Here is a 14,821-nt window from a genome sequence, read left to right as displayed (position 1 = left end):
TCACTGACTGTGAAATCACCACTTCTTCCCATTTTTCATGCATTAAATAAATGATTTACCAATCTGTCAGTGACAGAGGTCCACACACGATGTGCTATAGTCTTATTACCACTCATGTGCCAAAGTTTGCCCCAAAAGGCATTTATAAACTTTTTTTTCTTTATCCTAAAACTTTGTGAGTAGAAAAAATACTTCAGCACCCGCTACATGACTTAAAACTGGGCCGTTCACAACACTCCGTTTGTTTCCACGGACCTGATCTGCTTGAAGCTGTTTCACGCAACAAATAAAATCATGTGTATCTATGCGTAAATCAAGAACTCACACTCATTCCTTATCAAGCAATAATTCATTTCAATGGAAGTACAACAAAAACTAAATAAACTAAAACTAGAATTTTACCGAGTGGCACGGTGGATGACTAGTTAGCACATCCTCCTCACAGCGCAGAGGTCGTGAGTTTGAATCTGGCCTCGTGCGGAGTTTGCATTTCCTCCATGTTACCAATGTGGGTTTTCTCCGGGTAATCCAATTTCCTCCCACATTCCCAAAACATGCTTGGATGTTCTAAAATGTGCTGAGCTGTGGTTGTTTGCCATTGTGTGCCCTGCGATTGGCTGGATATCAGCCCGATGACAGCTGGGATAGGCTCCACCATGCCCACCCTCGTGAGGATAAACGGATCGGATAGATTTGCACCACCTCAGATGGATTAGATTGGTACACCTCCCTTTGTGCAAATGAATCACTGCTCTGTATTAGATATACAAATAAATGAGTGTTTTTGTCATCAATTCAGAATGACAATGAAAGTACACCAATTTGATCCAGCCGCAATTAAAGTCCTTCAAATGAAAAAACTTTTAATAAAGCAAAAAAACAATTCTCACTGTTTGTGCTTTGTTGCTTTATTCCAACCTATTGTGTGTAACCTCAGCAAAGAGTTTGAATAAATATGAGCGCAAATGTATCATATCATACTCATAATTTAGCATGGCCATTTTTTTTCACATATTACTCCTGAAGTCCTATGAAATTGTTTGTCTCTCTGCACCCTGTGATTGGCAAGCGACCAGTCCAGGGTGTACCTCACTCGTGTTCAAAGTCAACTGGGAGAGCCTCCAACTCACCTGAGACACTAATGAGGATAAGTGGCATAGAAATGGATGGATGAATGTTTTGGTTCTTTTTTTTATCATCACGTTTTATGTTTATGTCATATAAATAAATAATCAATTTTATACCAGAATGTTTTATATCCCAAATTACGAATACTGCAATATTTTCTGCACGCCACCTTTTGTGTCTACTTGTACCTGCTCATCACAAGTTGAGGGGTTGGACTTGAAGGGAGGCGTTTCCATTCGGCTTTTGCAGACATATTTCTGCACGCCCAGGCAGCTGCTTGCTTTAGTCTCTTTTTGGGCATATAGGCGTCTCTGGAGGCATGATGAACGTACTTTCTGAACGAAACAAAATGGGATTTTGTTTGTTTGCGACAGCTGCCACGCTTATTTGCTTGGTAATGGGATGCGGATTTAGGACAAATAATTACGTTAGTATTAATTGTGCGCAAGTGACCCGCTGAAAAAAAAAAAGCGTACTGCATACTCATTGCGACCATGCTGGAATGGCTCGTGGTCCTGTGCGCTGCGGTTCTGATGGCAATTATCTGGTCCAGTTCCAAAGTTCCTGGTACGGAGAAGCATCCAAAAACTGCTCCGAAACGACCCGACAGCCCACAGAAAGACGACGACCGCACCGAGCACACACGCAGCGTGGAGCTCATCTGCAAACCTTCCGCCCTGGCCAACTATCTCCTGAAGAACTGCACCACTTTCACCAAGTACTCACCGTGGGTCGGCTGGACGTGGCGAGCCAGCGCCGTTCTGCAGAGCTTGTACGAGGCGTGCTGGTCCTACAGCAGCCCGGTCCACTTTGTGCGGGACAACCTGCAGCTGAGCGATGATGGTCTGGTGGCGTTGGACTGGGCTTTTCCTTCCTACCAGAAGAGGCGCAGGACTTCCAGTCACTCCACCAGCCCGGTTCTTCTCATCATCCCTAATTCGTTCGGCAAGATCACCCGAAATGTGTTGCAGGTAAAGTTGAGATGGTGTTACTTGAGTGGACTGATCATTAAGTACATTTGCAGAGTCTATAATGCAATTAATTAATCTGATTGTAGTCTGCACGCTGCTTTTGGAGATTTAGAAAAATAATTATATTGCGAACCTTCTCGTGGGGCTAAATAATTGGACCAACATGGGACAAACACCAATGTGTGATGCAGTGCAGTTACAACTGCAACCACAACAATCCACTTTATTGCAAAATTAACTACATTGTGATTGTATCAAACAAAACTCATCTTATTTTTATTCCAAAAAACAGTTTATGTAATCCTGATTGAGTTTGCATTTAACTGTGCTTATGTGACTGAATTTAGGTTTTTGCCGTCCATATTCGGAATAAACTGCATGCATCATGCGCAAAAGTATATTTTAGAATCAGAATTGGAATGCTCTTTATTGTCATTGTACTCAGCGTGCAATGAGATGAGAGAGCTCCCCGCTCCAGTGCAATACAACAATAATTTAATTATACATGTATAAAATAGATTAATTATTGAGAGTATAGCAAAATGGAAGACGCCCCGTAAAAGTTACAATAACAATAATTATATTTTTATATTTACATTGATTTCTAATTTCTATAAACCTGTTGAAAGAATGTTTCTCTGAGAAGGACAATCAAAGCTCATATATTTATATAAGGAAGAATTATTGATACGGCTCTTGAATTGGAGCTTATTAGAATTTATGTTTTGATTGGTGAGTAATTGTCATTTCTGTTAAGAAAGTATGTCAAAACTGTGAAAAGTGTGCTGCACTTGTTGTGGAGGACACTTCTTTGTAATATAATGTCGTTGGAAATGTTATTCTGCAGAATGTAATGAAATCCAATACGATAAATACCCTACTACTTTTGAAACAAAATTCTATATAAATGCTGAGTTTAAATTGATGCTATTGCTTTAACAGCATCCGTACTGACTAATAGTGCAGTTTAATTTAATTGGACAGCTTTGTATACTACAGCTGATGAAGTAGCCAGCAAGTGCATTACGAAAAAAAAGAAAGAAAAAAAAACAGTGCAGCCTACTGAATGACAGAATTATTTTACTTTTGTAGCTGGAAGGATTGCGCTTTTTCAAAATGGACATGGCTTAGTGTTTTATGTAGAAAGACATTCCATGTCATGTCACCCCAATTTTTAAAAGCACCGTGAAACCCTTTGTCGAAATGAACAGATGCAGAGGCAGTGTCAGTCATTATATTGTTCTCCCGATACACTGACTGAGCTAATTGAATGAGTCAATATAAAGCATCACTTGACTTGTGGCGGCCACAGGAAGGGGAGCATTGCGATGAATTAATGGCTGCCGGCTCACACTTTGGACACTCGCCACTATGCGAGCTCATTACCTTTTTATAACGGGTACTCTCGATGCAAATGTCAAAAAAAGGGATTTTAGAGCGATGACGGAGGAGTGAAAAATTCTGGAAACAATGTAGTAAGATGAATCCAGGTGGTGTGTTTTGTTCACTCTATGTTCCATTTTCATTGTAGTCAGACACTTTGCTCGAGGATGAGGCGTCACAGGGGACATACACCAATTAGAATTGGGACTGTCATTGCGGATGTAGTGTGTGAGTGTGTATCTGTATAATAAGAAAAAAACGTAGAGGGAGGAAATGCTTTGCAAGAGTCTATAGTCACCAACAATTGACATCCCAAACTCCGAATGTAAAAAAAACATACGTTAGCACAGTGAACCTCATCCTTCACGTCCGCTAGAAAGTTACTTTCGAGTTGTGTGAGCAACAACTGTCCTGCAGTCAAAATCCTGCTCAAACCGCGTTTTTTTTTCCCCTTGACTGATTCTGCCTCACTTGAAGCAACACATTCAGAAATAGAAGAGAATTTCATTCAAGGAAGGTAATCGACTAGTTTCATTCAGCACTCTCATATGTCGCTGTTCCTCCTCAAGTCAAATACTAATTACAAACCCCGTGATATAAAAGGGATCTTTAAACGTCTGCAGGTGTAGTCTATCGTTTAGTGGATTATATGAGTGTCACAATTTGACTGGTAGGACCCCAAAACAAATGGGATCCTTTTTGGTTAGCGTTATTGTAGATTTCTTGTTTTAGGATATGTTAAAAAAAAAAAGATTAATCACCAAAACAAGAAAATCCTTATTTATTTATTTATTCATTTTTTGTATGGGGAGGGTGGTGTGCAGTATATTAAATCTTAATCTGCCAATGTTTTCTTAGAGAAACACCTACAGTAGTCTTGGAGTCCTCACTGAAGGAATTTATCACTGAGCTGACAGTCAAGCAGTTTGAACTGCAAACCACTGGAAAAACTGACGGTCATCATTTTAGTTTGTCGACACAAGCGCAGACTTAAACAATCAGAGCACTGATGCGGAGCCAGCAACAAGTGTCATGCAAATATTACTCACAATTTCAATTTTCTAAACTATTGACAGTCAAAGCAGCAGTTCAAATAATAATTAAAATACCAAAACGAAAAACAAAGACCGATTTGGACTGACCTCCAGAAAGGCTTCAACATTTCTTATTAAATATCAATCAGTCTTTTAATATGGGACAGATCCAGATTATTTCTAGATTTGTGTACGTTTACATTCTGTAGATGCAAACAAGTCAAAAGTGATCAAACAAGATAAAGATAAACATGTTAAATGTGATTCAAATGCAGGGTTCACCACACAGACACAAACAACCATTCACACTCATATTCATATTCATCGCCAATTTGGAGTTTCGGTTAAACCTCACACATTGTACATATTCTAAGTAGGTTGAAGTACCAGGAGAAAACCCACAAAGCCAACAAAGAAGGACTCCAACTGAAATTGGAACATGGCGCATTTCGATTCGTTGTGTTCACTGTGGGCCCCGGAACTGGATGATTGCGATTTGCGTCCTGTTGGTGACAAAAGGAATTGCAACTAGTAGTTGGAGAGATGCTTGACTGCTCCGTAGCTCTTTTTGTGTTTCTCAATGACAGGAGCTGAAACTATACAAATGTTTTTTGATTGCCATATATTTTCTTTCTTGCGAAATAATTGTCTACAGTTCAATGGTCTTGATTAAAAAAAATAATCCTACTTCTTTTTCTTTCAAACCTAAATAAATTATAGCCAGTACCATATTATTAACCAATGAGTCTGGTGCAATATCTTGTCCTTGTTGAAATATATCATGTTTTAATTCTTAATTCTACACCTCTAAGTGAACTATTCTTGAACCTCTTGTTTTCAGAGTTTAGGATATGTTATATGGACAAATGAATAATCATCAGAGCAAGTGAAGCATGTCGATGCAGTGTTCACAGTTGTAGTTTCTTATTAACTGGAGTCTGTTCAGGTTAACTACTTTGTCTTCCATTCGGTTTCAAAAACATCTCACAGTTTGCTGTCAACATAGACCATCCAAGCGTGTGTGCTCCCGCAGCAATATCTGTGTTCTCTCATTTATGTCGATATTTGTTGCTGGAAGTGAGCGGCACAATCTTACTTTCGCGATCTACACCAAATGTACCGTATTAATCTTATCTGAGAATTGAAGCAGAGCAATGTCATTTCACAGTGTGTTCACCACATTCAGTTTGAGCCTCCTCGATTCGGAGTTCTAGCCATGTTATGGTTTTATGTGAAACCTGAAACCTTAATGTATCAAATTGAACTTAGGAGTTTCACAATTTGCTTTTGGTGCATGCTGGAGCAACAATTAAAAACTGAGAATTTCACTGGCTATGGTACTTATTGAATAGTCATGAAATTGTCTGTTGTTTTATTCTATTTTTTATTTTTTTAAAGCCTGGATTTTGCAGCTCTTTGAATATTTACTGGGGTGGTCATTTAAATATGATAGTAAAATCTACATTTGTTTATTTGCAGAAAATACTGCTTTCCGTTTATCTTTTGTCATTGTGCAATTTGCATAGCTTATTATAATTGTTTTACTCTAATTACCGTTTCTATGCAGTAGATTGGAGTTGCAAATCTGCTGCAGTCTGCACTATTGCACTCTGTAGTTGGTTTACTTTGAGCGTATGCTTGCAATGACAACAATGAGAGCCTTTTCTGTGTGTTGCGTGATAACAACGACGGGGGTCAACCTTTACGTCTGTCTATTGTCAATTTTAAAGCCAATTGTCAAAAGGCAACATCCTGGCTCCTGATAAGCTCCAGATGACCTTTCATATTTGGTTTGTCTTGCATTACGGACAATTAAAGGTGATAAAAGTGAATGTTTCTTGATAAATTCAACTTTTTAAGCCAGCGACACTTAATCTTTATGAACTTTTATCTGGGCCAGGTTTTTTTCCGTTCGATTTTAAATGAACTGAGGGACTATACTATAATAGAAAACACGTTTAGTAGAGGCCAGGGAAACTCGGTTGTATAAGCTTTCTCTTTGGTTGATTTACATTCAATGACAACCTCCACTGGTTGTGTAGTGGAGCATGCTGCTGCCTTTCGTGCAGATGACGTGGGTTCAAATCTTGGCCAGTACCTCAGCCACCTGCCAAAAACATTCAATAACTTATCTGACATCACGGCCTAATCACACATGCGGATTGTTCTGAAAGTAAAATGCACTTCTAAAATGCTTTCGTAAGATGAAGAATCACAACGCAGTGAGAAAATAAACAGTCATCCTCTCCCCTAATTTATTCGTCATTTGGCTAAAGGGATCATCCAGCCGGGATGGTCCATTTGTCATTAACAAGCTCAATTTATGTATTCTTTAATAAGGAAAGTCCGGGTAACTCGTTTTGATCATTTACATGGATCTCCGCGGGTCACACTGCTGTAACACGGCTGATCTGATTAACAGGGTGGAGCATGTAAACGGCGGTTCGGAAAAGATCACATCACATGTAAACGGAGATCTTCATTCTGAATCGTTTCATTCAGATAAATAAAGACTCCATGTAAACCCGGACCCGACCGTTCCGCCCCGGGACAGACTGTCCAGCTCTACCTGTTATATAAATGCCAATGTTGAGATGGATTAAGTGTGCTTTTAAAAGCCGGTCCACATACGTTTGTCGTTGCAGCGTATGGTGTTTATGTTCTTGCAAAGTTTCCAGGACAGATAACAGACACGTTTCTATCTCTGTGTATCACCTCCCACAGTTGTGTCAAACAGCCCTTTCCCATGGATACCTCCCTGCAGTCTTCAACCGCCGCAGCCACAACGGCACCCCGCTCACCACTGTCAAACTGCAGCAGTTTGGAGACCCTGCAGACCTGCGAGAGGCCGTGCGGTACATCCGCTACCGGCAGCCTGCTGGCAAACTGTATGCAGTGAGCGAGAGCACTGGCTCCGGCCTCCTCCTCTCTTACCTGGGAGAGTGTGGCTCGTCCAGCTATGTGACAGCGGCCGTCTGCCTGTCGCCTGTCTTTCGCTGCCAGACCTGGTTTGAGAATGGCCTCTGCTGGCCCGTGCAAATGGCCTTGGTGTTCTACCAGAAAATGTGCCTCAGCAGGTATGATGAAGGAGTGTGGCGAACAGTTTCACTCGATGTTCCAGTGTGATTATTTGTGTATTTGTATAGACTAATCAAGCATTTACACAGAAAATTGTGTTTTCTGCACAGTATGTCATTTATTATTTTTGTGGGTTGTTACCAAACATTTTTAGAACACAAATCCCAATACAAATCTAATTGTGGGGAAGTTAATTTATTGATGTGTCAGGAAAAAATCAATAATGTGGAGGGCAAGCAGGATATTAGATGGTTTTGTGTTGGCAGCAAGAAGGATTAAATGAGACAGAAAATTAAAATATAACATTAAAGTATGCACTTTATTGGATCATTTTTTTTGCTGCTTCGTTTGTATCTTGCGGCCCTCACTCAACATTTCAACAAGTACAGAGACTAACTCGGGAAACTGCATGTAGTTTGTTCTCTTAAAGATAGAGATAAAGATGTCCTTTAATAGTCCCACAATTGGGAAATTTGCAGTGTTACAGAAGCAAAGACATGGGGTGAGATCGGCCCCTGAGTTTGCAATTGAAGAAATGTCTTAGCTTTCAAAAAGCCTCCAGTTATCTTCTGTAGTTACAGTAACTCAGTCAAAATATCAAGAATCAATACTTGAGATGTTGCTTGGTGACGAAAAACAATCACTTTAACAGATTTCAAGAAGAGAGGTTTGGACTTTGTCAAAATCTAGACTCAAGATCTTCATGAATGTAAATGCAAATGCAAGGTCTACAACAAGGTGGAAAATGCTTTTACATCCATGCTTTGGCCATAAAATGGCTTAAAAATTATCCCGGGAGTAAGAAAAATCCATACTGTTATAACATGACTGCAGGTTCCTTTTTTCCCCCTTTTTTTTTTATTGCAGTTTAGACTTTAATCGCAATTAACATTGCTTTATTTCCAATCTACCCTGGTGGCGTATGAAGACAAAATAATCAAACTCTGCTTTCCAAATACTTAACTATACTGATTAACCACTCCACAGCAAAGCACAAATCATTTAGAAATAGTTACTGTAAGTTACCGAGGCAACTGATTAATTCTGAGAGGCAATTGATTTATTCTGAGAGACGTCGTGACAGGAGAGTCGCTTCTGCAATCAGTGGCTGTTAGCAATTTGAGAGACATGCTATTGAGTTTCTGTCCCTTATGTTGTTTTTCTTTGTGTGTGTCTGTGGATGTGTTGCGCTTAGATACAGGACGGTGTTGAGTGCCACCATACATACAGACACCCTCTTTTCGTCCAGTTCCCTACGTGGCATGGAGGAAGTTCTTTTCCGTAAAAGTGATCAGGTTGGCTGTCCGTCGGCAGCACCAACTGGGACCAGCGGCAGCTCTTCAGCGTCCTGGGAAGCTTACTGGGAACGCAATGAACCCTTAAGAGATGTGGATGAAGTGGCCATCCCGGTCCTGAGTGTATGCGCTCAGGACGACCCTATCCGGGGAAATACCCAAGCCACGTTACCATGGGAACTTTTTGAGAGCAACCCGCATTTTTTCCTCCTTCTAACAGACCGAGGCGGCCACTGTGGTTTCTCCACGCAGTGTGAAGGAACTTCCTCTGGGCTTGCTAACCCAGCGGCGGCACCAAACAGTGTGACGGCTAACCGTGAGACCAACTGGAGCCACCGAGCTCTTTTTGAATTCTTCAGGGCGACCACAGACTTCTTCGCGGCAGAGGAGAAGATGAAACAGCTCGCCGCAAGGAGGAGAGCTCTGGGGGGAGGCACAGGAGGGCGAGTCTTCCGACACCGCAGTGTCAGTACATGTAAACGAGTACCAGCGTGCTCCCATAATATCCATGCCATTTACAACTGGCAGAGATCCTATACAAGGTGAAGGAAATTCATTCAACACTGATGTGCTTTTGCTGTTTTCCAAAACAAGACGATGGAGCCTTCCTAGTGTCGTGGTTTACGTAGCTGACTTTCATGCAGACTGAGTGGGATCAATTCCCTCTCAGGTTCACGTTCGTAGTCGGCCTTTTGGCTCTCAGTTAGCTTGGAGCCCTTCACCTCACCTCTTCCACAACCTCTGAACAGGATTAGCAGTAGAAAAAGGATTGATGGAGCTAGAATGACTGTTGAAGGGTGCTACAAAAACAAGTTTTGCTTTAGTCTATATTGTTATCTATACATATCTATAAAAATATAAAGTTTGTTTTTGTTGAAAACTTTTCTAAAGAGACTGGCCTACTTAAGTGAATTGTCATATAAAATGTCATCACACATAACCTCATGCTCCACAACTTTCATAAAGTAAAAGCGATAGAATAAACAAACAAAATTCTCGTGTGCAAGTCCTCGGACTGTAATGTATTTCTTTGAACAGCGGTGTGTAGATGCTGCTGTCACACTCAAAAGGCTTCTTCAGAGTCTTGCTTTTTTGGCTTGGTCACTTTCTTTTCCAATCCGAGAGCCATGACAAAGAAATAGTCTTCTTGGAGGAGAGGGTGATCGAAATTCAAATTTTAAATCAATTCATCTGATGATTTTTTTTTATTATTATTATTCGATAAAGATTTAAGAAAATGTGTTTTAATGTCCATCCCTTTAGTCAAAAACAGAATTTCTATATGATTTGGATCCTGGCTTATTCCCTAAACATGTCAGAAAATTGGCAAAAATATTGATCAAAGTCAAAGCAGTTCTGTGTCTTTCTTTTTGAAACTGAAAACTACTCACAGGTCCTGATTTCCATGAACTACTACCAGTTTGATAGCTTTAACTCGCCTAAGATAGGTTCCTCCTGTCTAACCTTTACGGTAGGAAAGGCGAAAGGCCAGAGAAGTAGTTTGTCATGCGAAGGCACTCAAAAGTGTCACGCTAAAGATGTGGCCAATACTCGCCGTTGTGCCATGTCAGTTAGGGAAATTGGAGTTGGATTTTAGCTGACGTTTCCTACATTGTATTTGGAAAAAAAAGCACCTTTTTTTTTCTCGCCCTCACCCAATTACGTTTTCTGCAAAGGTAAGGCAAGGTAGGAGAGAGATGAGGAGATTCGACTTCAAAAAGGCCCCTTTGACTGGCTTGTCACCTCAAAAAAGCCCTAAAAGTTGGACTTGATGCGAGTAAGTGATTTTCCGTAATAAAATGTGATTTCATTTGAGTCAGGACTGAGTAACAATGTGTAAACTACCTGAAATGCACTTAGAACTCCGGCCTTGACATAAAACTGTGCTTAAGCTAAAGCCCTATTTTTACCATCGAAATTATATTGACATTTAAAATGTGTAAACTCCATCATTTGCCAACCATCTGCAGGAATCTAGCTCAGTTTTAACCTCGAACAGGGAATGCGGTAGGAAATTGTCGGATGGATTGTTGGAAACCTTGGTAATGTAGTATTTTATCGATGTTTGTCAGAATGTCCTGACCAAGCTCTGTTGGTGTCATCATAAGATTATTCCTTATTTTATATGACCATTTGAGATTCTCAGAGGCCAATTCTTCTGAATTCAAAACAAACACTAATATAGCTTTTAAAAATGATGAATGCAGTTCAATAAGTGAAATGCCAAGACCTGTTAAACTGCTCCCCTATTGTTGACCAATCACGTTTTATGTTTGTCATACGAAATGGTTTTATATGATACCTGTTTACTACTTCATGTGTATTTCCAACAAATCTCTATGATGGAATTTTTTAAAAGAAATGAATGGCAGTGTTGCAATGTAGTTTTCCAATGCACTTGCTGTCTTCTCAAAGCTCGCAAAGACCCCCAATTATAGAACAGTCCCAACGGCCATTTCATGTTGAGACTGCGCGTATCCTTTGAGCATTATCCACTCAGACAGCTGGAAAACAGCAGTACACGCTCGCACACACACAGACACACACGCACGTACACGTTGCCGGCAGACACAATGTCCACTTGCATAATGACCAACTTCACTCACACTCATAAATGAGATGTCATGCAGGGGACATGAATGACAAATTTCATGATAGAATTTGATGTGCTTACAGTAATCAAAGGTACTTTTAGCCAAAGCTTTTCTCATGTGCTGTTGTAGGTCTATTTCCTTCCCTGCAGTTAATGAGCACAGTTTTTTTCACCCTGCATGCTTAAAAGTAGTGCTAAGGCATTAATTCATTTACTACCATTGACGACTAAAGACGTCAAAGATCCTTTTTTTTTTTTTTTTTTTTTCACTCGGCTGGTAGTGAATGAGTTTTAATAATAGTTGTGGCAGGCCATATATTTGGCACCTGGGCCTTCAATAGGGACTTCGCTGACTCAATTTACTTTGAAAACATTCAATAAAATAATGCAAATAACAGCATGTAGCTGTGCAATGTAATATGAAACAGTGTTTTTCTTCATTAATTTGACAGCAACAAGTTTTGATCTGATCAACCAATCAGAGGATGAAAAAATGCTGAGGTCATCAAAGGCCAGAGCTCAGGCCCTGTGAGGACAAATTTGAAATCTGCTTGGTTAAACAAACAGTGCCGTTGCTTATATAGTTTGAGTTATATTGATAATCCAACCATCCATCCATTCTCGTCTGATGAGCCAAAGTCGGCCACATCATTCAGCTCCTCCTTGGGGATCCCAAGGTTCCCAAACCAGCTGGGTTGTCCTTGGGCCTCCTGCTGTTGGGACATGCCTGGGAAACCTACCTGGGAGGTGTCTCTGTGGCATCCTGGATCTCATCCCTGACTTGGAGAGGGAACTCCATCGTTTTCCGAATGAGGACAACGGTCTCTTATTTTGAGGTGCAGATTCTGATCCCATCCGCTTCACACTCGACTGCGAACTGCTCCGGAGAGAGTTGACGAACACGGTTTGAAGGAGTCAACAGTAGCACATCCATCCATCCATAAAAGTTATCAACAGAACCAGTGAGAAAGGGCAGCCTAAGCAGAACTCATCCATCCTCTCTCTATTACTATTATCATCATTGTTCATAATTAATATAGTTTACGTCTGCCAGCAAGACTCATACTGAAAGCCCTTGGCACATTAGATTAACGCGGAAGTACACAGGGACTATTTGATTGGACAAAAAAAAAAAAAAAAAAAAAAAACACCTAACATTCACACGTAGGCTACTGACGCAGTGCAGCAGAGAGACACACCATGAAATGTTTTTCTTCCAATTAAATTGCATGAATTGAATTGACCTTTAGTCTATAATCCCCCCCAAAATATACACATTCCTCAACCTTTAAGCACAGAAAAAAAAATCATGTCATGTACTTGCCAAAATTGGAATACGATCTTTGGCCCATGTTGAGAGCTCAAGTACTGTAACTTTTCCTGTTTCTGCAGTTAACATCAGTTGGTGTGTTCATATTGCGGTGGTTAATTTTTTTTTTTCAGATTTGTCATTCTGCCCATGTACTATCAGAATATAACGTTGAAGTTTTGCTTGCCTTATAAAACTGCGTGTGTGTTTCTTTTACTGATGATTCTTATGTTTAAGTTCATAAACTCTATTGTTTCTCAACCCAAGAAGTGTTATTACAAGAAAATGGTGTTTGCAGCCCATGATGTTGTTTCATCATTACAAAAAGTGTTGTTTCAAATTCTTTTGACTTCCAGGAAATGGAGGCTTTTAGTTTGCGTTGTCTTTTTGTATTTGCTACTCTCCAAAATCATTTTTTACAGTGCAGTCATTTTGATTGATGTAAAACGGTTATGTATTTTATAATTTTAATAATCATGCTCGTACTGTACCTGCTGTGTGTTACTGTAAGAAATACGAATATGTTTGAGTGATTGGCTCTCCCTAAACCTTTGAGGCATATGAACTATACTGGCTAAGTTTACAATGGAGGAATTCTTGGCTATTTTGGGTGTTTATACCTTAAATAAAACACCAGAGATAATTCTAAGGACTACAAAAGAGGAAGACACCCAGTGCTTCAGTTTATGCTGTGATATGGATGGATATCAGTGGTGGTAAATGTGGAGTGCAAGCCACATGAGACTCTTTGGCAGTCAATTTTGAACTTAGCCTGCAGAAGCTTATTAACTTCAAAAAGATATATCAGTAAAAATTATATACCAATATGGAAAAAAATATTATTATATAATAATTTTCAGAAGTCTTCATAGATATTATTATGTACACCACAAATTTATCAAACCGCATATCAAAAAAACAAACAAATAGCACTGACTTGCTTTACAGTTTTGTTTTTTTATTTATTTATGTTTTCAAAATCTAGGTAGTAGTTGTAGTAATAGCTGTAGTAGTGGTATATTTTCATTTTTTGTAATGGTCACTGACCTATTTGTACATCCAAATCTTCCAACGTTATCTGATGTTTCCATGGCGCCCAACTCTGCTCCACCAGTGTCCACAAGATGGCGACATTGACAAAGTTTCTTCCTGGAATGTTCCATGTGTCAACTTCCTCAGACGTCACAATGACGCAGCTATCTCGGCGTTTGGCTTGGAAACTATCTGTATATTTAGCACTTCGTTTAAAATTAGAGCTCAACACATGGGAGAATAAAATTAGAAATCTGCTGAGTCAATGTAGACCTGGATCAGAGAGTCACCAATATTCGGGCGACAGAGAAGAGAGATCAACTCATGAAAGCCTGAAGTCAAACAAGACTCTTAAAATTATTGTGTGCGTGTGCGTGTGTATTTGTTGCTTATTTAACTTTAAAACATCTTCATTGATAAAATAGTACTGCATTAATGAATAAATATATTCATTATCTGCCCTTTTAAAAATGTCTTCTTGAGCATGACAAACGCGCTCTTGGAGGAGGTATAAAGCTTCAACTGTGCTCCAAACTTCCCTGGGGTCCATGCCTCATCCGTTGAAAGCCTTGACGGAATGTGAAAAACGTGTCAGAGTTTGAGCAGAATGTGATAGTTCTGTAAACCTAAGCTAGCTAGGTTAGCTCGACAGTTTAGCTCACCAATCGCTGGTCAAATACTTCATGTTGGTTCTGCATCTAATTGAGAAGCCAATGAAGCCATAGATAAGACATCGTGAAGACTTTAATCTTGTCATCTTTAAGCATAAGGTTTTAGAGTTCATCAGATTTAAAACCGACATAAGTTGTTTCTGCTGCCAGTCTGTTATCCAACACTCTGAAAGCAGGTTAAAAAGAAATTTCAAAATGGACCGATCCAATACTTGGGCCAATTTGTCCCAACTTGCTTTCTGCAAAAACAACTAAAAAAAATGGGTACCTTTGTATAAAACAACCCCAAAAAAATGGCATTTTCTTTGTGCAAAATGGTGAGTCAAT

The 14,821-nt window shown here is 39.7% G+C and overlaps 1 protein-coding gene across 1 annotated transcript; it reads left to right on the top strand.

Annotated features, from left to right (window-relative positions):
* The first annotated feature begins 1,382 nt into the window (after positions 1 to 1,382).
* On the top strand, positions 1,383 to 10,242 carry abhd15a (abhydrolase domain containing 15a). Its single transcript, XM_088301563.1, has 3 exons — positions 1,383 to 2,099; positions 7,241 to 7,593; positions 8,790 to 10,242. The coding sequence occupies exons 1-3, from the start codon at positions 1,623 to 1,625 to the stop codon at positions 9,433 to 9,435; spliced, it is 1,476 nt and encodes a 491-aa protein (XP_088157689.1). The 5' UTR covers positions 1,383 to 1,622; the 3' UTR covers positions 9,436 to 10,242.
* The last annotated feature ends 4,579 nt before the right edge of the window (positions 10,243 to 14,821 follow it).

The sequence above is a fragment of the Idiotropiscis lumnitzeri genome, chromosome 7 (genome assembly GCF_059441095.1).
Source record: "Idiotropiscis lumnitzeri isolate Australia: NSW breed Sydney's pygmy pipehorse chromosome 7, RoL_Ilum_1.0, whole genome shotgun sequence".
NCBI classification, from domain to species: Eukaryota; Metazoa; Chordata; class Actinopteri; order Syngnathiformes; family Syngnathidae; genus Idiotropiscis; species Idiotropiscis lumnitzeri.
The sequence above is the reverse complement of the archived record's forward strand: the minus strand, read 5'-3'. Positions and strand labels throughout refer to the sequence as shown.

Excerpts from the sequence above, each read along its gene's own strand:
- abhd15a (XM_088301563.1), top strand. The coding sequence starts at position 1,623 with ATGCTGGAATGGCTCGTGGTCCTGTGCGCTGCGGTTCTGATGGCAATT. Across the intron at positions 2,100-7,240 it reads TCACCCGAAATGTGTTGCAG|TTGTGTCAAACAGCCCTTTC; the intron begins GTAAAGTTGAGA and ends CACCTCCCACAG. Across the intron at positions 7,594-8,789 it reads CAGAAAATGTGCCTCAGCAG|ATACAGGACGGTGTTGAGTG; the intron begins GTATGATGAAGG and ends TGTTGCGCTTAG.